Source organism: Petaurus breviceps, unplaced genomic scaffold, assembly GCF_028583685.1.
Source record: "Petaurus breviceps papuanus isolate PSGF00001 unplaced genomic scaffold, PetGlider_PUasm1.0 37, whole genome shotgun sequence".
NCBI lineage: Eukaryota > Metazoa > Chordata > Mammalia > Diprotodontia > Petauridae > Petaurus > Petaurus breviceps.
In genome coordinates, this window is record NW_027186296.1 from 19833713 (window position 1) to 19858664 (window position 24952).

Below are 24952 nucleotides of genomic sequence, written 5' to 3' on the forward strand. Positions count from 1 at the left end.
TTTCCTTCCTTCTCTTTACTTCTTTCCTTCCTTCCCACCTTCTCTCCTTCCTTCCACCTTCCTTTCTTCCTTCAGTTTTCCTCCTACACTCCACACTGTTCCACTCCTTATGATGCCAGAAGTCTTATTTCACAATAATTGAGATGTTTCTGTCAGGAGGTTGGGACATAGGAAGACTGAAAAGGGTTAGACAGATGTTGAGATTGCCCCAATTATAAGAATCCTTTCCAAACATCTTTCCAGTTCAGGGGCTAGGAAATAGAATGATTGTAGGTTTGCAAGGCTTAATGGGGCATCAGGACATAGGCAGAGGACTAGGGTATAGAGCAAGGGGCAGCTGAGAGCCAGCTTAGTTGCAGTGAGTGCTAGAACATGGAAGGAGAAATAGCGATTGTGGTCAGTAAGTAAGGGTAAATTCAGAAGTTGGAGCACACATGATTGCATTCTGAGCATGCATTTTTTGGTAAGAAGATGTGTGTGGACAGGCACAAAACCTAGAAGCCAATGGTAGTGCATTCCTGTAGTTACATGGAGGGGGTACATATGAAATGTAGTTGTTAGTATCCCATGTACAATGTTTACCTTTATGGATCACGCAATGTTAGGTTATAAATAGCTTATCTAAATTGTGGGCAGCTGTGCTCCTCTCCAGGGCTCTCTTTTCCAGAGAGTTTTGAGGCTGAGGGGTGGAGGAGGAGAGAGGGCAGAGAAGAGGCAGAGCATCAGGCAACGGGCAACCTAAAAATTATTATATATTTACATTTTTAAAAAATCAATTTTGCATCTAGAGAATGAAATGGAATAATGATTTAGTTATTGTATTTACCAGACTAATTGGAACACATACTTATGAAGGCACTGCATGATGAATCATCTTCAATTCAACAACTTAATTGTGGGTAGTTGGCTATTTATGGGTATTTTTTGCCATGCCGTATTAGGAGGAGGATAATCATCAGCATAAACAAACATTTAAATTGTTTGGTTTAATTAAAACAACCAGCTTATGTATTCTGGATATTTTTGAGCAATAAAACATGTTCAACTATTTTTAATAAAATAAATATTTTAAGACAAGGGTTTATTTTTAGAGGCAGCATGGCATAGTAGATAAAGGGCCAACTTGCAACCAGTAAGACATGGGTTGTGAGTCTTGCCTCTGACACCTACTGACTATATTACCATGAACAAAGTCATTTAACCTTTCAATGGCACATATCTTGTTCTAATACTATAAATTACAGAGGAGTTACTGACCTGCTTTGAAGGAGAGAAGTTTCCACATAGGTAGTTGATGAAATCAAAGGTTCAGATCCCCTTCTGTCCCTACAAAAGCGTTAAAAAAAATTAACCATAAGTATAAATTGTGATTAAAAATTCCAAAACTAAATGAATCACTTGGGACAGTGAGGTGGCACAATGGAGAGAGAGCTGATTCTGGAGTCAGGAAAACCTGAGTTTAAATCTAACCTCAGACACTTATTAGTCGTGTGACCCTGGGCAAGTCACTTAACCCTATTTGCCTCGTTTACTCATCCATAAAATGAGCTGGAAAAGGAAGTAGCAAGCCACTCCAATATCTTACCAAGAAAACCCCAAATGGGGTCATGGAGAGATGGACATGACTGAAAGAACTGAACAACAGTATCAAAATGAATCATTCTAGCTTTGAGAAATTTTAGATATTGGATTATAAAGGTAATTCTTTTTTTCCTCTTTCCTTTTTTTTGGTTTGTCTTATGTTGGGAAATGGACTAAATATCTTTTTGATGCTTTGATAAGATCAATACTTGAGTATTGATTTGCTGATAATCATTCTAAAGAACCTCTAGTGGAACTCCAAAAGCAAGTCCTGATGTAGGAAAAATTATACTGTGAGTTAAGATTTTCTTTACACCTTCCTATCTCCTTTTTCTGTTCCCTATTCCCCAGCATCCAGATCTTCCTCCCCTACCCATGGTCAGTCCACTCATTACAATGCTCCATCTGGGGAAAGCTGGACCTCCTTTTAGTGAGTGGTAATTTATAACACAGGCATAGCTCTCTCCTCTGGCCTCACTATCAAAATGTATGCATTGGATGGTCAGTTCCTCCACAACCTGCCTCTGCTACTCAAGCTGACAGCTACTTAACCTGATAAACCAATCTGTTTGAGGTGTTAATGGCTGCCCAGTGAATATGTGTTACTCCTCCTCCAAGGTATTTGTATTTTTTTTTTTTTTGCCTTTTGGAGGGCAATTGGGGTTAAGTAATTTGCCCAAGGTTACAGTTTTTTTGTGTGTGTGGGTGTGAAGGAGGCCCTAGGAACGCGAATCCTCCTGACTCCGGGGCTGGCCTTTATTCACTGTGCCACCAGTATTTGTATTTTAATAAGAAATTCCTGGTTTAACAAGAATTTATCAAGGCAGCTAGGTGGCACAGTGAATAGAGCACCGGCCCTGGAGTCAGGAGGACCTGAGTTCAAATGCGACCTCAGACACTCACTACTTACTAGCCATGTGACCTTGGGCAAGTCACTTAACACCAATTGCCCTGCCTTCCCCCTCCCCCCCAAAAAAAAGCAAACAAAAGAATTTAACAAGCATCCTACTGCCTTAACCCAAAGTAAGGACTCTTAAAAGTAGAATTTGAGAAACTGGTCATCTGAAAGGGGGAAGATCTTGACATCCTGTTTTTCTTGTTCTTCAAATCATGCCACATCAGTGACTTCCTACTCTGCCTGTGTGAGGCCACTCTCTCATAGAATTGACTCCCTAATCTATTTATAAAACTCTTCTAAAAACGTTGCATGAATATATTGTTTCAGTTTCCATGTAATTAGAAGGTATAATCCTTATTCCATGATGATAGCTTGGAGCACAGTGATGGAGGGGAAAGGGCTGGGAGTCAGGAGACTAGCAGTTCTTTGAACTCAGAGCTCCATCCACCATCTTTGAGCCTTTGCACTGGCCATCTCCCATGTCTGGAATGCTCTGGTGACTCTTCTCTGTCTCTTACTTTCTTTGGCTTTCTCCTAAGACCCAGCTCAAATCCCACCTTTTAAAGCAGGAGATCCTTCCCAGTCTCTTCAACTGCTGATGCCTTTCCCTTTCCAATTACCATCATATACCTTGGGTATATGTTGTATGTACCTAGGTGTTTACATGTTGTCTTCCCCATTAGGATGTAAGCTCATTGAGATCAAGGACTGTGTCAGGTTTTGTTTTGTTTGTTTTTTGGGTAGGTGGTGCATTGGATTGGAGTGCTGGGTCTGGGAGTCAGGAAGATCAGAATTCAAATGTGGCCTCAGACATTTACTAGCTATGTGACCCTGGGCTAGTCCCTTCAACTCTGTTTTCCTCCTCTGTAAAATGGGAATAATAATAGCACCCACGACTGTTGTGAGGATCAAATGAGATGAATTGCAAAGCACTTAGCACAGTGCCTGGAACTTAGTAAAAACTATATAAATGTCAGCTACCATTATTATTATTATCATTTGTATCCCCAGAATTAAGACCCGGCACAAAGCAAGTGCTTAATAAAGGCTCATTGACTAACTGAGCGGAACTAAAAGTTTCACCTCTACCACTTTCTATCCACATGAGAAAATTAGTTCAACAATGCCAACTTCAGTTTTCTCATCTCTAAAGTTAGCAGGGTGGGTTAGATGTTCATCAGTCATTGGTTTAGATCTAGAAGGGGGCTGCAGAGGTTATCTAGTCTATTCCTTCCTTCTCTCCTAACGCTGAGACCCTGAGAAGTTGTGACTTAACCTTAAGTCCCACAGATAGTAAGTGACAGATCCAAACCTACATTTTCCAACATTGCACCACCCTCTTGTTTGGATTTAACACAGACCTTCATATGTTTTATTTTAACAAAAAACATCTAATAAATATTTTAAAATAATTTTATCCACCTACAAATCATTTTCAGGTTAGCTTCTATTTCTCTCTATCTTAAGCAAAGTCTAAATGCCTGAAGAAATAGTGTCTTTAAAGGGAACTTAATTTTAAAACAACAACAAAACCACCCCCCAAACCCTGCCAATTTGTTTATTTTAGCCTTGGTCTTTCACTTTGAATGCTTCTCTGGGTACTGAAAGAATAAAGCTCTTGTCTTCAAGTTCTTTTTGTTTCCACTTCCTAGACTCTCCCTTCTCTTGCTTTGTATGTTTATTTTTGTGTCCCTTATTCTCCCCACTTCCTCTCAATCTACTTTTACACTTGTTGCTTTTCCAGTCTGGGTTCATTCATTCACAAGTTAACCCTCCCTATCCCACTCAGCTCAGATCCTGGACCTACTCCCTTCTCCCTTAACTGAAGGGTTTGCAGCAATCATCCTTGTGGCCCAGACTACCAGGTGTAGCATACCCTAGCATACCCAGGATGACTGCTAGCACAGGTTTTTAGATCTGCTTTAGCTAGGAAAGATAGCTGTTTAAGGTGTCAATGATCTTTTTTTAATTACATTCACTAGTTCTGGGAAAAAGTCAACACCCTGAACTTCAGATAAAATACAAACAGAAAATAAAGGCAGAGAAATAAAGACTAACAGAGAAGGCTTCTAATTGTCTGAGAAATTAGCACAGGTCAACAGACATATCCAACTGTCTGATCAAGGCAATATATACATAGTTACCAGAGCAAAAAGCACCAGAATCTGGGTTTTTCAAAGTGGGGGACTCCTTAACAGCTACCCAGACTTTCATCTGGTCAAATCACAAGAACACTCTTGCAATGAGTGAGCCCCAAAGCAAAATAATAACCTCAGAGTATATTTGCCCTTTTTTAGAGCCAGAGGGCATCACAGCCCTCATGACTCAATGCCTAATTAGAAATTAACAAAAGGTGTGAAAGCCTTCCTAATAGCAATCCTCCCCTAAGCAAGCTTCCCTTAATGGGCTCAACAGCGAGGCCTATTAAAGGGCAGGGAAGATCTTGTATGCCATTAATATTACAGCAGGGCAACAAGCCATGGCAACCAAAGGGATAGACAAGAATTGGCCCTGAGACTGAGGAAGAAGGGCAGAGGACAGCTTCTGGAGCTGGGTATCAGAAGATATGTTTAAAACAAGAAGTGGAAGGACCAGTACTCTGCATTCAGAAGAAAAGAAGAAACCTGGCCTTTGCATAGAACTACCTTTTGGGTACCCCAAGAGGTTAGGAGAAAAAGAAAGGATGCTATCTCCATGCCTGCAGAGAGACAGGGCTGAGCCCATGAAGAGGTAGAGAAAGGAAAAAGAAGGTAAGAGGTGGGTGAGGATCAGATCCAGATTGTAGGCAGGGGTGGGCAACCTGCGGCCTTGAGGCCACATATGGCCTTCTAGGTTCTCAAGTGTGACCCTTTGACTGAATCCAAACTTCACAGAACACGTGGATCTTTGTTCTGTAGGTTTCCCATCCCTGTTTAGTAGTTTAATCAATAGTGATTTAGAGCATTTTTATACGATTATAAATTGTTTTGATTTCTTCATTGGAAAAATGTTTGTTCATATCCTTTGACCATTTATCAATCAGGGAATAACTCATATTCTTATAAATTTGGCAAAATTCTTTATATCACTTAGAGGAATGTTGGATGAAGTTGCCACCTTCATAAAAGTGATGGATGAATAAACAAGGTATACAAATAGCACAAATTCTTTGAAAAATATACTTCTTGGGGCAGCTAGATGGCATAGTGAATAGAGCATTGACCCTGGAGTCAGGAGGACCTGAGTTCAAATCTGATCTCAGACACTTGACAAACTTACTAGCTGTGTGATTCTGGGTAATTCACTTAACCCCAATCGCCTTGCCTTCCACCCTCAAAAAAAAGAAAAAGAAAAAGAAAAATACTTCTTCCACTTCAGTGCTTCTTCAATGTGTAAATAAATAGCATTTAGCTATATCCTAAAATACTAGCTCTTAAGCCTTTATATATATATAGACCCTTATGCTGTTAAGTCATTATTCTTTATTTAAAGAGCAATTGAAAATATTATTTTACTACTGAATTTCTCGTAGTATGTTTTCCTAAGAGAATGGCCCTGAACTGTGGAGGGGGGGTAACCTAGTGTAGTGAGGAGAGTGCTGGACCTGGAGTCAAGAAGACCTGAGTTCAAATCCTGTCCCAGGTAGATGTCTAAAACTTATCTACCAAATTACAGAGAGGAGATAAAAATTGGAATGATGACATTTTTGGGGGGATGTTTTAAAGTGGCCAGGAAAAAAATTTTGTTTGTCAAAAAACTAAAGAAATATGATTGTAAAGATACCAAAGGTATGGTAGGTCATGTTGAGTATTTAATTTAATTTTTAAATTTTCTGAGACTGCATCTATCTTGTCCAGACCGGAAGTGCTGGAAGTTCATTCTTAGTTTCCACAAAACTTTCACCTGACACTGTTCTTAGAGGTTTCCCATATTGCTTATCTCTGTTGCAGCTCAGAATTCCTGAACTCAAGCTATTTACCAGCCCCAGGCTCAGGGATACTCCATCATGCTAGGCAAATGTTAAAAAGACTTTAGAGGAGTAGAGGGGTATGATACCTCAGCTCATTTGCAAATTTTTATTACCAAAGAGTAAAAGTAAAATAACAGAGAAATCATACAAACATTTGGACAATGAGGTGCAATTAACAAAGGATTACTGATTTGGTAGGGAAAATTTGGGGAACTAAGAGTCATAAGGCTTTCATTTAAGCAATGAAGTCTATAGGAATTGGACATAGGAACCAGAGAATAGAAAATCCATTGAATTTAAAAGCTCCTCTGTCATAGCTGCAAGATTTTAAAATGAGTAGCATAATAATCCTAAAATAATATAAAGTGTTTAATTGGTTATCAACAGTTTGGGGCTCCTGACCTCCAGGCTAGAGTACAAAAGTAAACAAGGAAAGAACTCTCCCAGGTAGCAGACTCTACTGCCATTTTACATTGGGAGGAAGTAGAGAAGTACAATATGTCATTGTTCATCCTTTGATTTTGAAAAGGACTAATGACATCATGGGATGATGTCTTGACTCAGACTTGAATTGGATTTAAGTGAGGCAGAATTGCACAGAGTTGTCAACCTCACTCTTCCTGAATCATCAAAATCCAGTGGCAAGACAAAAGTCAGGAAAACAATATATGAGGTGAAGGTGAGATCTCAGTGTTTTCAATTTTCTGGTCCCTTCCCTGGAGACCATGGCCATAAGATGAATTTAAGGATTGAAGAAAGAAGCGGAAACAACTCCTCCTTGATTCTCTATCTATTGTCCATCTGGGCAAACCAGGGTCAGGATAACTGAGTGGTATAAGGCAGAGGTGTCAAACTGCCCCTCCTGAGTGCTGCTGAACCAGACTAAAATAAAATGTTTAATAAAATAAAAATACAATGCAGTGGTTAATTTGTAGTTTTCTAAGTCAGCATGCAACCTGCAGGGATCCCTATTTTAGTTTGACTTCACTGGGATAATGGATCATATTAAGGTTGTGTTGCATGTTCAGATCTTACTTCTGAATCAACTTTCTCCTCTGTCTCTTCCTTTTCTACTGAACCCCTGCTCAATGTAAGAGTTTCTAGTGTGGTGGGATTCAGAATTGTTTGAATGGCTAGACACACAAAAAATTTGTTATTGGTTTGATGCCCCCTGAGAAGGAGAACCTCAGGGGTCTGTGACTGTCCCTGTGCTGTTTAACATTTTTTGTTTGTTTTTTTGGATGAGGGGGGGCAGGGCAATTGGGGTTAAGTGACTTACCCAAGGTCACAGGGCCAGTAACTAATTTCAGGAGTGGGCATGGTGTTTAACATTTTTATAAACAACTTGAAAATAGATAATGGGGTTGAGCAGAGTGTGCATCAAGATGACCTTTCTGTTTCTAGCAGACCTTGAATGACTTAGCACGGGGAAGGCTTGGTGCTTTGAGGATGACAAACAACTTGGCTACTTCCGGTCAGCCATGTGTGACTTGCACTTTGGGGCCTTCGGTATTTCCCTTTTTGACTCCTGAGCAGGAAAAGCCAAGGACTCCATGAATCTTTAAAGAAAAAGAGTGTCTTGTATCATAGAATCAGTACAGCCATTTGGGAAACAATTGAAATTATTCACTTAGCATGCCTAAAATGTCCATACCTTTTAACCCAGGGATTCCATTACTAGGCATATACCCCAAGGAGTCTCTTGATGAGAAGAAAGAACTCATGTACAACAAAATCATTTGTTGCCACTTTTTTTTTTGTGATCACAAAGAGTCAGAAATGAAGTAGATCCCCATCTATTAGGGGATGATAAAACATATATTGATACATTAATTTAATGTGATGTTATCGTTCTATAAGAAATGACAAATGTGACAAATACAAAGAGGTATGGAAAAACTTACATGAACTGATATAGAATGAAGTAAGCAGAGCCAAGGGAGCAATGTATAATGACCAAAACAATGCAAATGGAAAGACTCACAACCGTAAACTAACCCAAAGTGAATGTTGCAGAATTGCAAAGAATGATCATGGCCCTAAAAAAGAGATGTGAGAAGCCACCTCCCCTCACTCTTTTGTAGAGGTGGGAGGTCCACAGATGTAGAACATCACATGCACTTTTAAAATTTGATTTTTTAATACACCATAAAATTTAAATAGTTAAATAAAAAGAAACAAAAATAGATGCTTAAGTCAAGCACTAATTTCTGTCTTTGTTTCACCACTAGGCAACAGAGACTTGGCTTACAAAGGATTACAGGACTAGATTGCTGGTACACATGCATTTTTAGACTTCTCAATGTATTGATCAGTTATGCTGATTCTCCCCTCCCCTTCCTTTTGCTTTTCTTTTCACTTAAAAAAAATAGTATTTATTAAAGGACAGCTCTCTGGGAGAGGGAGAAGGGAAATTAGGGTGATGTCAAAAAACAAGAGACATCAATAAAAATATTTTACTTATTTTTTAAGAAACTTTTTTAAAGGAATGATTACATCCCTGGTCTTTCTTCCATCAGCCCTCTAGGTAGTGTCATGTCAAAGAGCTTATATCCATCTCAAGAGGGATGTGTGTGGACTTGGAGGCTGCTTTTTGCATTTGAGAAGTTTATCAGGGGCAGCTAGGTGGCACATTGAATACAGCACCATCCCTGGAGTCAGGAGGACCTAAGTACAAATCTGACCTCAGACACTTAACACTTACTAGCCGTGTAACCATGGACAAGTCACTTAACCCCAAATGCCCTGCCTTGCCCCCTCCAAAAAGACCAAAAAAAAAAAAAGAGAAGTTTAGCAGTCCAAAGTCCATTGGGTGGAGCTGACTTGGTGGAAGGAGACATTCCATATATTAAAGAGGATACCTTAGGCAGGGAAAGGGCTTAACCCCAGGCTTGGGAACAGTATGGAGCTGAAGTGAAATATTAAATGCTTAATCAGCAGTCCTAGAAACTTCTCTATGTTTAGTTGGTTTTAAGTAGCACCCTTCTAGCAGAGTACACATGACATTAGTTAATACCATCACTTGTTTATTTGTTTCTGTCAAATGCCTGCTGTCGTGTGTGTGTGTGTGTGTGTGTGTGTGTGTGTGCACATTTTTAACATTCCTTTTGTGTACAGGAAATAAATGACTGTCCCATACTGAGTACCTACCGTGTTTCCCCGATAATAAGACACTGTCTTATTATTTTTTGGACAGAAAAACACCAGAGGGCTTATTTTCAGGGGAGGGCTTATTTTAATGAACATTGACAGCAATTTTAATAAACAGGTAAATGTGAACAAAAAAATGTACCTTTATTCAATAAGCAAATCACTGGGGAAGAACAGGATGACGCGCTCACTGCTGCAGCTCTGATTGGATGCAGCTCGGAGCGCGGCGTGCGTTTCATGGGGGGGGGGACGGTGCATACAGAGGGTACCGTAATGTAGCGTGTAGCGCAGGGGATCACCTTCACTACAGTAGCAATCTCAATAGGGCTTATTTTCGGGGGAGGGCTTATTTTAGAGGAATCTTACATAGTAAGGGGAGGGCTTATTTTCGGGATAGGTCTTATTATCAGGGAAACACGGTATCTACTTGCCCTTTTGAGAGACCGTAGACATGAAACATAATCTAAGTTATAAAAACAATAGCTCACATTCATATAGAGCTTACTATATGCCAGATACTGGGCTTTATAATGCTTTTCTCATGTGATCCTCACAACAACCCTGAGAGGTAAGTGCTATTATGATCCCCATTTTGCCATTGAGGAAACTGAGGCAAATAGTGGTTATGCCACTTACTTGCTCAAAGTAACATACTTAGTAAATGTCTGATGCTGGATTTGAATTCAGATTTTTTGACTCCAGGCTCCACACTCTATCTACTGTACCCCCTAGGGCCCATTGTCAAAGACTAAAAATTTGTTATATTTCACAAAAAATTAATTGTAACCCATCTGTAAAATGAGATGGCTGTCAGCACAGTGGGTAGAGCACCTATTATTATTATTCTATCTCTAAACCTATGATTCTCTGATGCTTACTATCTATGTGACCTTGGGTAAGTCACAACCTCACTGAGTTTCAAATCTCCATCTGTAAAATCATGTAGTGAGAGAGATAATAGATGAACTGAGTGGGACAGTGGTAGCCATACAATATTGAAACATTCAGAGAAAGGCTTCTAGTGTGTTGGGTGGATTCTATCTTTGACACTTCCTACCTGTCACTCAATTTCCTTAATCTTTCATCTCTTCCTCTATACATTGGAGGCAATAATAACTTATCTCAAGATTGTTGTGAGGAAAGAGCTTTGTAGACCTTAAAGGGCTATCCTTTTTGAAGGATTTGTAGAAAGACACAGAGAGGAATCATATAATAACAACTGATGATTATAATATTGGGTTTCAATGATTAGATCATGGATCCACAGGAGCATGAGAGTTCTCAAAGGAAGAAGACATAACACCTCCCTTCAAGAAGCTTATAATATCATAGGGGTGAGATGACATTTACCTAAGTGTCAAAACCTTTCACCTATAAACCAACTGCAAACATATAGGTCCATCTATGTAAATAGGAAGGAGAAGAGTTGGCTCTGAGTAATGAGAACCTGAAACTCTTCCCAAGGCCGGCACCCTTATTCACATGCCACAAACACACTGCTTTTCTAAACACATTGAACCGAGTGAGGTCCTGCAGTTATTGTGCTGAGGCAAGAGACTTGGAAAGGGACCAAAGCTTTCTAGTGGAGGAGTCCAAAGTCTCCCATGATAGAAATAAAGTGAGAGAGTAAGAATCGACTTGTTTGTATTTCAGCTGGGACTAGGATGGGAAATCCTATTCCTCAATTAGAATTTTTACTCTGGGTATTATAAGGTGGGGGAGGGAAGGCTCAGGAGGAATACTTAATTAACAGCTATTTCCTTCAAACACTCAGAAGCCAGCAGCTTTTAGTCGTCTAATAATAATAATGGCAACAATAATAATAACCTAATATAGCGCTTTAAGGTTTATAAAGCACATTATTCCTGTTATTTCATTTGATTCTTACAACAACCCTGAGACTTAGGTATTACTACATTTTACATATGAGGGAACTGAGGCTAGGAGATGTTCAATGACTTACTCAGGGTTACACAGTCACTAAGTGTCTGAGTTAAGGTTTGAACTAAGGTCTTCATGACCCCAAGTCCAGTGCTTATCTACGATACTAGACCATCAAACAGCCAACTAATTTACCTTCAGCTAACAGATTATTAACACATAAACTATACAGTGGAGGTAAGGAGGTTCAGGGGAGCATAAAAGAGTAACTTCTAAATTTAATATTTGAAACCCAGGATTTCTGTTTCCTTTATAATCCAAGGGATGAAAAGGTCGCAATATCTAATGAACTGGGAATTCAGATGTCTCTGTCTTATGCTATCAAAACTCACTGTAGGGGAAGCCAGGTAGCACAGTGAGTAAGAGCACCGGCTCCTGTGTCAGGATGACCTGGAGATCGAATCCCGGGCTCAGACACTTAGCACCCACCCAGAAACACCTGGCCATGTAACCTTGAGAAAGTTACTTAACCCTGATTGCTTAAAAAAAAAAATTAAATTAAAAAAAAACCTCACTGTGTAAGGGCAGCTAGGTGATGCAGTGAATAGAGTACCAGCTCTGGAGTCAGAAGGACCTGAGTTCAAATCCAGCCTCAGACATGCAACACAAAAAAACTAGCCATGTGACCTTGGGCAAGTCATGTAACCCCAATTGCCCCTCCAAAAAGCAAAAAACAAAAAAAAAAAAACCTCACTGTGTATAGGGAGATACCTGGCACCTACATTAGCTGACTCAATTACCAAAAGTAGTAATAATAGATAATGATGGCTAACATTTATATAGCACTTACTTTGTGTCAGATACTGTGCTTAGAGCTTTACAATTATTATCTCATTTTCTTAAAACAACCCTGAGAAATAGGTGCTAATTATTATCCCCATTTTACAGATGAGGGAACTGTGACAAATAAAAGTTAGAAAACTCACCCAAGGTCACACAGCTGATAAGTGTCTGAGGCTGGATTTAAATTCAGATCTCCCTGACTAGGACCCCTAGCTGCCCCATAGGAGGAATCTGTATTTAAAAAAACCTATTCCAAATGCTTTGTTATGGCCCTGGGATCACAAAAATTGGTCTTGACGGATGATGTTGACTTTTACTAGTGTGTCTCCGTGGGTAAGTCACTTAACTTTTCTGGGCCTCAGTTTACTCATAAGTAAAAGAGATGACAATAATGCTGGCAGTACCTACTTCCCAGGGCAGTTGTGTGGTCCAGATGAGATAATCAGTGTCTTTGCAAACTTTAAAGTGCCGCGTAAATGTTAGCCATTATTACCGTTATGTAGGAGGCATGTGCCAAGAGGATGTGTGCCAAAAAGACCTTAAAGGAATTGGGTCACCCCCTCCCTTCCTGGCTTGAGCCCTCAATGCAGGATGGGAATCCGTGGTGGTTTGGCTTGCTGGGAGGAGTGCCGATAGTGTCCTGGGCCAAGCTGGAAACTGCAGGAACTAGAAGGATGGGGCAATCAGCTGAGAGGCTGTCAGCAGCATGGAGCCAAGATAAAGGCAGCAGATTTGGGAGCAAGGCAGTGAGCTGATTTCATGGTGAAGCGGGCGAGCAGTGAAGGACAAGCATAACTGACACTGAACCTGTTCTGACAACTGTGTGCATGGCAAGAACTTGACTAATTGGTGCCATGAGTTTGGATGGAGGGGCAGGCCTTGAGAGAAGGAATAAATAGGTACTCATTGAAGATGGGCCATTATTATTTCCTTTTGTTATTAATACCAATAGTAATAATATTCATAATACTAGAGGATAGCTAATATTTATGTAGCACTTACTACCAAGAACTTTACAATTATCTCACTTTCTTACATCAACCTGGAGAGGTAGGTGCTATTACTATCCCCATTTTACAAATGAGGAAATTTGCAAATAGAGATTAAATAACTTGGCCAGGCTCCCACAGCTAGTAAATGTGTGGTAATAAAGCCAGATTCAAATGCAAGTTCTTAATAATCCTGTTGAAAACTTAGTGTAGAGAGCTTATAAGGACCTGGGAAGGCTCAGAGGCAATGAGGATAATAGTTAATATTTACATAATGCTATAAAATTTATAGAACACTTTATAGAAATGATCTCTTTTGGTTCTCACTTCCTTATAAAAAAGGTACTATTATTATCCTGTCTTTACAGACGAGGAAACTTAAGGCTGAAAAGAAAAGGTACTAGACTAGGGTCACACAGTTACTAAGTCTGAGGCAAGATTTGAACTAGGGATGTCCTGGCTCCAAGTCCAGCACCACTATGGCACTAGCTGCCTAATGTTCCCACAGTTTCCTTAGATAGGTCCAAGGTGAGCCAAGCCAATGTTATTAAGATATCTTCAGTATTAAAACCAATACATATGAGCCAAAATAAGAACAATTAAATCTAATGATTATAATAATAATAACTAACATTAAGCAACACTTTTAAGGTTTGCAAAGCACTTTCTTCACAACAGCTTTGTGAGGTAAGTCTTGCAAGTATCATTCCCATTTTATTGATGAGGAAACAGTCTCAGAATGCTTAATTGTCTTGCCCAAGATCATCTAGCTGTTAACTATTTGAGGCAGGGTTCAAATCCAGATCTCAAATCCGCATTACAAGCCACTGTTGCACAAGTTCCAGCAGCTCTTATCAAGCTAAAAAGACTTTGGAAACTGGCCAGGTAGTAAAATATCATCTAAGGACCGACTAGCTAAGCTTAAAGAACCTCACCACCAGAGTGATGTGTCCATCCAGAGCGATGGACACCAGTGATGAATATTGTTGGTCAGAGCATCTCGTTAAGGTGTCCCCTGAGATATGGAAGAGTCAGGATTGGAGATATCTGTGTCCTACATCTATTTCTATTATCTCTGTCTCCCTCTAACTTCTATCTAGCTCTCTGTCTATCAACTATTTCTATCTATATTTCTATTTTCATTAGCATCATAATGTTTTGTTTTGTTTTTTTGTGGGAATGGGAGTAAAGTTAGTAGTGGTGGTAGAGATTCAACCCTAAAGCTACAGAGTGTAGCAAAGCCCTAAAAGTCAATCCTGAGAATTAGTGCAACTGTTTTCTTGGAGATAAATCACATTATTTGAAAGCTCTGCCTATTCTCCTCCTCCTCTGGATTTCTCTTTTGCTCTTATTCTACCCTGTATTGTATTTATTTGTATAGTGTTGTATCCCCTCTCTTAGACTGTAAGTTTCTTAAGGGCAGGATTGTATCAGCTTTTATCTTTGTAGCCTATGTTAGTCAGGCTGGTGCAGTGGACAGAGCATTGAGCTATGAGTCAGGAAGACCTGAGTTCACTTACTAGCTGTATAACCCTGAGCAAATCACTTAAACTCTGCCTCAGTTTTCTAATCTGTAAAATGGGTATAATAATAGCTCTTCCCTCATAGGGTTGTTGTGAGGCTCAAATAAGGTAATACTTATAAAGCACTTAGCACAGTGCCTCTTGTATAGTCAGCACTATGTAAAAGTTAGCTATTATTATTAGGTTTGGTGATTTTAAGGCATCCACACACACTAAAGTAATCTAATTGCAGAGTGAACCGATAGTGGACAAGCAAACTTAGTGACCATCCTCACTCCTACACAGTCATGCCTAGGTTTCCTGTATGACCTGGCCTTTTCACCTTGGAGGTGAAGCTGCAAGTAGGTGAACTCCAGGAAAGCAGCTCTGTCCAGGTAGCTGACTCCCTCCGGGTGACCGGCAGACATGAGCGACCCATGCAGCTTTATACTGAGGCAGACACAGCACTGGGTGCTGAAGTCTGTTACAGGCCCACAGATCTTAGGATAAGCAGCTATAACTAATCACAGTGGAGGAGAGAGTTCTTTAGGAACCAGGGGCAGCACACCCAGATATTCCCCAGACCCTCTGGGCACTTCTCCCTTCACTCCCATCTCCCTCTTCAGGGTAGAGGGCCTAATCTGCCCAGTCTGCATCATAGCTACAGCCCATCACTGGGCCATCCATGTAATAGGTGCTTGATAAATATGAAACTGAATGCATGGTCCTGGAAGTAGATCATAACATAGTTTTGACCAGTCCCAGGAAATGCGGGGGTTTGTCAGGTTGGCTTCTCAACAATCGAGGGCCAACTACGTTCCAAGCACGATGCTAAGCACTGGGGACAAAAAAGAAAGACAAAACTAAGTCTTGCCCTCACAGTGCTCATGACTTAATGAGGGAGACAACATGCAAACAACTGTGTACCAAAAAAATGTGTACAGGATAAATGGGAGATCACCTCAGAGGGAAGGCACTAGCACTAAGGAGGACCAGGAGGGGCAGCTAGGTGGCTCAGTGAATAGAGTCAGGAGGACCTGAGTTCAAATCTGGCCTCCGTGTGACCTTGGGCAAGTCACTTAACCTCAATTGCCCTACCTTTCCCCCTCCAAAAAAAAAAAAAAAGAGGACCAGGAAATGATTCTTGCTGACAGTGGGATTTTAGTTGAGATTTGAAAGAAGCCAAGAGGCAGAAGAGGAGTTTAAAAGCCCTTCCTTACTCAGCTTCTAAAGAATGCAATGAGAATTACTATTATTTTTTTTTAGAATTTTTGAATTGTATATGTGAATGTAATTGGTTTCCTTTGTAATCTTATCTATTTTATTTTATGTTTTTAAAAATATTACTCTGGGAAGGAGTTCATAGGATTCATCAGACTGCCAAAGGGGTCCATGATACTATAAGGAAAGTAAGGCTGAATTCAGTCATGTCAGGACATCGAAAAGATTAAGAAGGCAGGTATATCCCTTAGGTTGAGCAGCTAGTAGGAACACAAGATTTACCCTTTCCTTCTCTCAAACTAATTTCCTAAACCCATTCATTTGGAGAATTGGAGTGTGTGTGTGTGTGTGTGTGCGCGTGTGTGTAACGGGGAGACCATTGTTGATATGTGTACACACAGATGAAAAGAGGCACTGTTGTGTCCCAGGTAACTGTTTTGTTCAGTTTGGTAAAAAAATTCCCAACTATTTCCAGGTCATTGAACAGCCAGTTAACCTGAGCTAGGGCCCAATGCTGGTCTCACGTAAGGGAAAATGGAACATTTCTGAGGTGTGTGAGTTTGCAGATTAACAAACCTCCCTGTCTAGGATGATTGAGCAATGTTTCCTGACACTGACCAAGGGCAGCATCCTACTGCCAAGGTCCCAGCACCCTGCAGCCAGTGATGTCATCTTTGCCAGAGCAACAAAGGTAGGGGTAAGTCCTGTGACTTGTCACTCCTTCCTCTGGCTCTGGAAAAGGTCTGTATAGGGTCCTGCCATTATCCCTAATGAGCCTCTGTTTACATGGCAGTGGGGTCTAACCTGAGTTACAACTAGGAGTTCTATTCCATGGGGCAAATTGTTTATTGAAGATGGAGGATAGAGTGTGGGGAAAAAAATCTGCCCTCCCAAAGTCATGATTTCTCTTTTAGACTGGGTGAAAATTCCCGGTGGTAGCAGGGGCTACCACTTACCAAGTCTTCATCCTCATCCACTTTCTTATATATCTCAGGACACATTTCTGACTCTTTTCTTCTCTTCCTTTGTGTCTTCTGGACCAAATCTACTTTTAAATTTCCTTTTGTCTTAAAGATCTTCATCGTAGCATCTTGCAGCTAAATTCCTGACCACCGTCTGCAGTACTGAATGTGCCTTCTTTCATAGTTCTGATATAATCGACCAAGATGAGGAGAAGATACATTCTTTGCCCTTCATTACTATTTTTAGGCCCTCTCTATAACATCATCACTTAGCAACTTCTCCTTGGAAGTTCACTCTGCCTCCATCTGTCACTCTATCTATATCCTTGTTGCTGCTACTCATTAGGTCTCAGGCAACTTCTCCTCCTTTCTTAAATTCAGCACCTGGTTAAGTCTTGCACTTCAACCCATACCCTCATAAATGGGAACTTTCCATTTCTGATGTTCCTCCCAAATACCCTGCCCTTGTCCCTCTCCATTAACTGGTCTTCAAGTTACCTTTCCTTAGAAAATCACATCTCCACCTGCTACTTGTTCCTGGGATGATGGAGAGCCATACTGCCAGTCTCATTAGGAAGGACTTGGCTAAAAGTAACCTTTTCACCTGCTCCCCACTCTTTGTCTCCCAAAGAAACCCAGCCGCTATTCCTGGAAGACCCTTGGGCCCTGAAATACACCCCCATCTCCATCCTGTTCTCTTCTGATCTACACTGTCCTAATTCTTAGCCCTCTTAGGTCTGCCTTCTTTCTTCTAATGGTATAAGCCAATGGAAGAACTCAAGGGACTGAGGTGTGTAACTTGTAGTGGAGCACCTTCCGCTTCCCCTTGGATGCCAGTGCATAGGGTAGCTGCCCAACCTTAGTTATAGCAACAAGTAGAAAATATCTTTACCAGGCCAAGTTCCATGTTGTCTTCTTTTGATAGAATGTAAGCTCCTTCAGAGCAAGGGTTGGTGATTTTTGGAGGAATGTGGAGGAAGGGAGGGTGTCTTTTCTCCAGTGCCAAGCAAAGTAACCAAAACATAACATTTGGAAGTATATTATAGGGACTGGAGCATTGGGTATAAAAAGTGCTTAGGGGAGCTAAATTTTTATATGACTGTTTATTATAGGTTCTAGGGAATCCAGCAGAATATATTTACCAAGTTTAACCAAAGCAATTCATTAATCTTAGTGGATAATATCTAAATAGTTAATTTAGTAGACACTCAAATATTTGAAAGATGAGAAATGGGAAAAAAAGCAGCAACTGCAAAACTGTATATTGTGTCCAAGGCAACTGTTTTATTTAGTTTGGGGGAATGCCAGAGCATTTCCAGGTCACCAAACAACTGACTAACCTGAGCCAGGAGCCCAGGGAGCTCCAGGAAAGTTTAAAGCCAGTCTACCTGTGTAAGCAAAAACCTGAAATACCTACTGGTAACACTGCCTGGACTTGCAGTACTGAATTTACTTAGTTGAGCCCACTGAAGTAATAAAAAATCTATGTTTAAGTGACCCATTGGACTGATCACAGAAGACCTTAGTGCTATCCCCCAAAGAGTGAATGAATGTGGGTGTAGAACCTTCATTTCCTACAGAGTCCCCAGGATAGTAGAGCTACAAGTGAACAGGGGAGGTGGCACCCAAGGAGAGGACATAAGGAGGATAATGGGATGGGTTCAGTTTCCAAGTGGGAGTAGGCAAAACTCATTCTTCATGTGTGATGGCGGAACGTAATTTACTAGGTGTCTTCTAACCCAGGGCTACCACGAACATATTCAGAATATGAAAATCAAGTCCAGAATGTTGATGGTGACTTCCCTAACAAATGAAAAAAGTCATGAATGTACAAAAAGATGCTTTTTTATCCATGAATTTTGTTTGGAAGAATATCAGTAGAGAATGGTGCTTTCATATTTGGGAACAATTGGGATTTTCTTGCTCTATATAACATTAGTCTTATTGAGAGACTATCTTATTTTCTGATATTGGTTTATGTAGGTAGGAGACCTATGAATTCTTGTAGTACTGACAAGATCAGAAATCAGCATGAGAATGGCATATTTCTTAAGAAAACATTTTCCAAAATATGTATACTGTATTATATATATGTATATATACAATATGTATATATATATATATAATGTAATCTTTTCTTTTGCTTTTTACACAAATTTTAACGCAGCTCAGTGATGAATGGATGTGCCTAAAACAAAACATGGAAATGTCTGCCTTTTCTCCCAAGATGAAGATGAGGTAGAAGCAGAAATTGTTGTCCGCCACTGAATTCCATTTAAAAGTGGAATATTCAATTGATTGGGGGAGAGGATATATGGTAAAGTACTTAGTAACTGTATAGTCATGTTGCTTTTATTATCTTAATAGTTGCACCAAATTCATCTATTAAATGCAACCAAATCAGTGGAAATTTTCCTGTAGACCAGACAATTTCAGGTTTATTAGAAGAGCTGTTCCACTCTTCTCCCAGGTTCTAGTGCTCAGTGGACCGACGGACTCATGACTGCTGATTATATTAAACAATTGTAAGCTTTTTAAAAGGAAATTACAGGTTATTTCTTGATTCCACATTTTCTTCATTGCATTTTTAACTTAAATGTTCCTCCCTTAAAATTCAGGGTTTTAGGGGCAGCTAGGTGGCACAGTGAATAGAGAGAGCACCAGCCCTGGAGTCAGGAGGACCTGAGTTTAAATCCAGCCTCAGACACTTAACACTTATTAGCCATATGACCTTGGGCAAGTAACTTAACCCCAATTGCCCTGCCCTTCCCCCTCCAAAAAAAAAAAACAACAAAAAAAAATTTCAGGGTTTTGGATCCCTGATTCAAGAACAGAGATTATCAGGTCTTAACCTAGTGGAGTCCATTAATTTTATTTATTTTTAATGTTTTGATAAATATATTTTAATATAATTGATTTCTTTTGTGATCCTATGTATTTTATGCATTTAAAAATATTATTCTGAGGAGTCCATAAAGACTAAGAACCCTATCTTAGATCATTGAACTAATAGTAATACTTCTTTGGGTCATCACCTGAACCCAGAACTTCTTGAAGGTCAGTTTTCCATCCATTATAATAAATCACCTTAAAGCAGTGATATGCCCCAGGCAGAAGTAGTGATATATATATATATATGTATATGTATATGTATACACACACACATATACATATACACATTCAAATAACACAGAGTCTTAGGATAGGTGATGACTTTTAACATACAGGACTCTGATATTCTTAAATGTGCCCAGAGGTGCATCCTTGGGGAGAGGAGACTACTAACTGTTTCCTAATAATAAGGGCATCTTGCTATGTACCAGTTGTGAAGGCCCACTGCCTATGCTCCTTCCCCTTAAAAGGAAGAATCTTGTCAACCAAGCGTGGTTTTCTGACGTGTAAGAGGTTAGGTTTCCAAAAACCTCCAGAAGGAAACTCCATGTAGCTTTATTCAATTTAAATGTTGGTTCTCTTGACTTTCTATGTAAGAAAAAATTGTCCTGAGAGAATGTGTGGAGTAGTGGATAGAGGGTTAGCCTCAGAACCAGGTAGACCTAGTTCTTAAACTGTTTCTTGACATGTAACAACTTGGTGATCATGGACAATACATTTTCCTTCTCCATGTAATTCTCTAAGATTAGGCAGAATGGCACAGAGGAAAGTGATTCTCGTGCTTCTGGAGTAAGAGGATATGGGTTCAAATTTGTTAAACAAATTACTTAAGCTTCCTGGGCTGAGTCATATTGAATTACATAGCCTTCCAAAGGCCTTCCATGACCTAGGTACCCTAAGGACCTAAAAATTGCCCAGGTGCATAAATGAAGGGCGGCAGCTAGGTGGCACAGTGGATAGAGTGCTAGGCTTAGAATCACGAAGACTCATTCCTGAGTTCAAATCCTGCCTCAGACACTTCCTAGCAGTGTGACCCTGGGTAAATCACTTAATGCTGTTTGCCTTAGTTCCTCATTTGTAAAATGAGCGTAGAAGGAAATGGCAAACCACTCCAGTATCTTTGCCAAGAAAACCCCCCAAAAGGGGTCATGAAGAATTGGACATGACTGAAATGACTCAAAAACAAATAAATAGAGGGAGTTCCCACACCAAAGAAATTACAGATCCAAACCAAAAAACAATTCTTCATTTATCATCCCTTCTTGGATTTGATTTTTGTAAGAACCAAGGAAATAGTTCTGTGATTTTAGATGATCTGACCCTATTGTTAAATGAAAACTGAAAGCAAATGTCTTAACCTGTGATTTAGCTTTGCTGATTCTCGTCCTCTAAAGTAATGAACAAAAACTTGGGCATAGGTAGTACTATTCTTTTAAAGCATGGGTCTAACCTCTTTTGCAAGAGCCTTTTCAATGAAAAATGGTGCAGAGGGTACTGTTAGTAATGGAATGTTTAAGACCTAGAAGAGACCTTTAGTTCAATCCCCTTAGTTTACAGATAAAACTTGAGGCCCAGAGAGGTTGTGACTTGCCCAAGGTCACCCAGCTAACTGCATGGCATTTTTAGAATCACCAAGTCAGGCATACAAATAGGACAGTCCAGCTGTCAGGTCATTGTTGAGGTAGGAATTATAAGCAGGTACAATGGGAAAAGCTAGAAGCCTGTTCCCTGCAGCTTCCATGGATGCCAGGTTGGCTGAACTTCATTGACCTTTGCTCCCTGCTAGCAACATGAAACAGAACCACTCTCAATACCTGTGTGGGTAGCAAGTACTGTGCCCCAATTCCTCCTTCGTGATTAAAGGCCAGCTCAGTTCTTGAGAACATGGGAGCAAGAAGGACTCATCAACATTTCCATTACCTTTGCCCCTCCCCATTCCATTTCAGTTTAAAAAAAATGATATTCTAGGGGCTGAAAATCTCTCTTGGTTAAAAAAAAAATTCAACACCTGCACAGTGCTGTTTTTCACTGAAGTGTTTAATAGACTTTGACAATGGGAGCAATTCAAGTCTGACTAGTTGGCATCTGGGCCGTTGCTGTTTTGGCTGATGTTGTAACCGTGACCTCCCACAAGTCATCCATCCATGCACGGGTACTGCTACCAGAGACAGACTAAAGGGCCGTTTTGGACCACGATCTGAGACAGTATGATCATTCTTGTTCCAGGGAATAGCAAGTGGGGCATGTGTTCTGACATCTGGATTTGTCTCCTGTCATTTCCACTGTTCTTATTATAGGGAAGCATCTTGTGGCAGGTGGTTTTTGTTTCTGAATCATAATCACAAGTTCCTTTTTTGTTCAAAGGGCTGTTCAGTTTAATGGACCCCCAAAAATGGTTCTGTGAAACTTGGGAAGGTCAAGAATGAAGGAAAGGGATTGCTCCTGCTTGATTTTATTATACTGATTCACAGGTGAAAATCAAGCAGGAGCAATCCCTTTCCTTGAACCACAGCCGATTAGTCGCACACAGATATGAGATGTGTGTATCTCTCAGGGGCAGCTATGGAAGGGACATTACCTCTCATTAGGGAGTATTGACATATGCTCAGGAAATTGTCCCCCCTGGAGTACTATAACATCTGAAATAGGAAAACTCTCTTCATGACCCCTCTTTTCCCTCCCCCCAAAAGTAATGAAAGCATCTTTACTCCCCATATTCCCATAGCAAGTCTTTGATCTATATGTTAACTCATAATGTTTCTTGGGGGGTTGGGGTGGTGAGGAATACCTTTTCTTGTGTTGGAACCTGTATTTCCTTAAATTTCTAGGTTATTATTATTATTTTTAAAAATCTGCACACCCAGAAGAAGACATCTAAAAGCCAGTTTTGTTTCTGTTCTTTCCCTCTTTCCCTCCTGAACTAATCACCCTTCATATTCAGAGAGGCTGAATTGGTGATCTCTCTTGATTTTGTTGCAGTTCAACAGAGTAGTTCCCCTGCCTGGAATATGTTATGAACTATCCTTAATGAGTCTCTGAGATGCCACTTATGCCAAGCATTTGAAAACAAACAGATATACATTAAAAATCCAACATCAGGGAGTGCCCAGAGTACACCTGGACTCAGAATGAAGCTAGCATCTGCTAGATGAACAAGACAGAAAATTGACACGTGTTACAGGGTTTTTGTTTCATTGTTGTTATTGTTGCTGTTATTTCTCATCAGAGACACTCAGTGACTGTCATTTTAAATCAAGAAAGAGGAAATGGAGGGAAATGATTCAAAGAATTTTTTCCTCCAGCAATTTGTTGACTCCATCACAGATCTTTTTGAGGTTGAGTCGGCACTCTCCATCCAGGCTATAGAGGGCAGAGAGGAATTCCACATCTGCAAAGTGATTGAAGACATGGTTGATGCGTCCATGGGTCCTGGGAGTCAGGTGCCTCCCCACCAGTTCATGCACCAGGTCTTTACACTCATTCAGGAGTTGGGAAAGCACGTTCTTATCAAAAGTGTACTCTACCTCATAGAAGCTCACAATGGTCATGGCTGTCTGATTTAGCTTCTTCCTGAGTTTCTCTACGATCTCCATCTCCTCTTGGTTGAACTGATTGTTTCGGTAGAGGATCCCGATTTTGATAGCTACTTTAATTAAGTCTTTCATGATTTTGTGGGCTTCCTTCTTGTTGCGAGTGTGTTCTTTGGTGACTTTGTAGAGCTCGTCAAAGATCTCACTGCTGGTGTCATCGATAAGCATGTTGGCCACGGTTTTACTAGCTAGTTTGCTCAGAATTTTCTTCTGTGCTTGAAGGGCAAGGTTCTTTGAGCTAAATAAGTCAGGGCCTACAGAAAAAGAGAAGAAATTAAATTAGACTAAGATGTTCTCTACAGTAGTAATAACACATGCTAACCCAACTCTTTCATCCAGCAATGGTTCTGGTTTTATATAGTGAAGGAGGGTGAGTGGGAGGTTTCTTAAAAACAAAGCCCCTTCCCCTTTTATCACTTAAATACTTCCCAATGGAAATTCTATTCTCCAGTCAATCCAGTCTTCTCACAGTTCTTCACATACACTGTCTCTAAGCCTCCTAAACTTTGTTCATACTGTTTTCCACCCTAATCATATTTGGAATGTACTCTCCCCTCTGCTACCCAAATCCTGACCTTGAAGGCCCAGCTCACATCCCACTTCCTCCATCTAGCCTTTCTGGGTTACTCCAGCTTATACTAAAGTTCTGTGACCTTTACTTGAGCTCACAATATTTTTTAGTTTGGTCCATAATTGTTCATCTGTATTATCCTTATAAGATTGTTGAGAGCAGGGATCATTTATTTTTACTGATTTTATATCCCCAGAAAACCTAGCACAGAGCTGGGTGCAGAACAAATGTTCAATAAATATATGTTGACACCTCACCAATTTTCAGTGATTTAGAATCTGGTCACTGACACCTAATGGTACCTAGATATAATATGAGCTTAATAAATGTTCAATTCCTTTTTGGTGACCAGGAATTTCTAAATCACTGAAAATTAGGGTAAAAAAAATTAGTGGATTAGGGTAAAATATGTCCTACTGTACTCAAGTGGTGTTACTGAACATGAATCAATTTGCTCTTGGTAATTTAGAAGGCTCTTTGGGATCTTGCAGTGCTTTGGGAGAGTCACTGTTTGAAAATCAATTTTCAGTTTAATTGGGCTCAAATATTTACTGAGAGCCTACAAAGGATAAAGAGCTGTGGAGAAACAAAGATGAGGAAGGCACAATCCTGACCTTCTGGGAACTTACAACCTATTTGAAGAGGCATGACAGATTCACACATAGCTATAACCCAAGGTAGAAAGAAATAAGAGAAGAATGAAGTTTTGTAGGAGTTCGGTACATTATACAGTAGATGTGCAGAAGTGGCAGTTAAAGGAGGAAGTTAATTTTACAAGTGAGAAAACTGAGGCCCAGGGAGATGACCCACTCAAGCTCACACAGTCACCCAGTGCAGAGAGAACCCAGGTCCGTTGACTCCCAGCTCTTTCTACTACACCTTGTTGTCCCCTAACCTTTACTGCAACTCTCTTATTCAAATAA

At 40.1% G+C, this 24952-nt stretch overlaps 2 protein-coding genes across 3 annotated transcripts in view; both read right to left on the reverse strand.

Annotated features, from left to right (window-relative positions):
• Positions 1–24952, reverse strand: part of SPPL2A (signal peptide peptidase like 2A) — a 375774-nt gene that overhangs the window by 300220 nt on the left and 50602 nt on the right. The gene's annotated exons all lie outside the window — the stretch shown is intronic.
• The window catches only part of TNFAIP8L3 (TNF alpha induced protein 8 like 3), a 32349-nt gene continuing 26707 nt past the window's right edge, over positions 19311–24952 (reverse strand). The window contains exons 2-3 of one of the 2 annotated variants that reach the window (XR_011170247.1): positions 22447–23712; positions 19311–22310 (exon numbers count right to left, since the gene is read on the reverse strand). Coding sequence is in view for 1 of the 2 variants with exons in the window: in XM_069098046.1 (XP_068954147.1) it covers positions 23150–23712 (563 nt within the window). In the remaining variant the exon portion in view is untranslated. Of the gene's footprint in view, positions 23713–24952 lie in introns of both variants that reach the window. The other variant, XM_069098046.1, reaches the window with a different exon arrangement.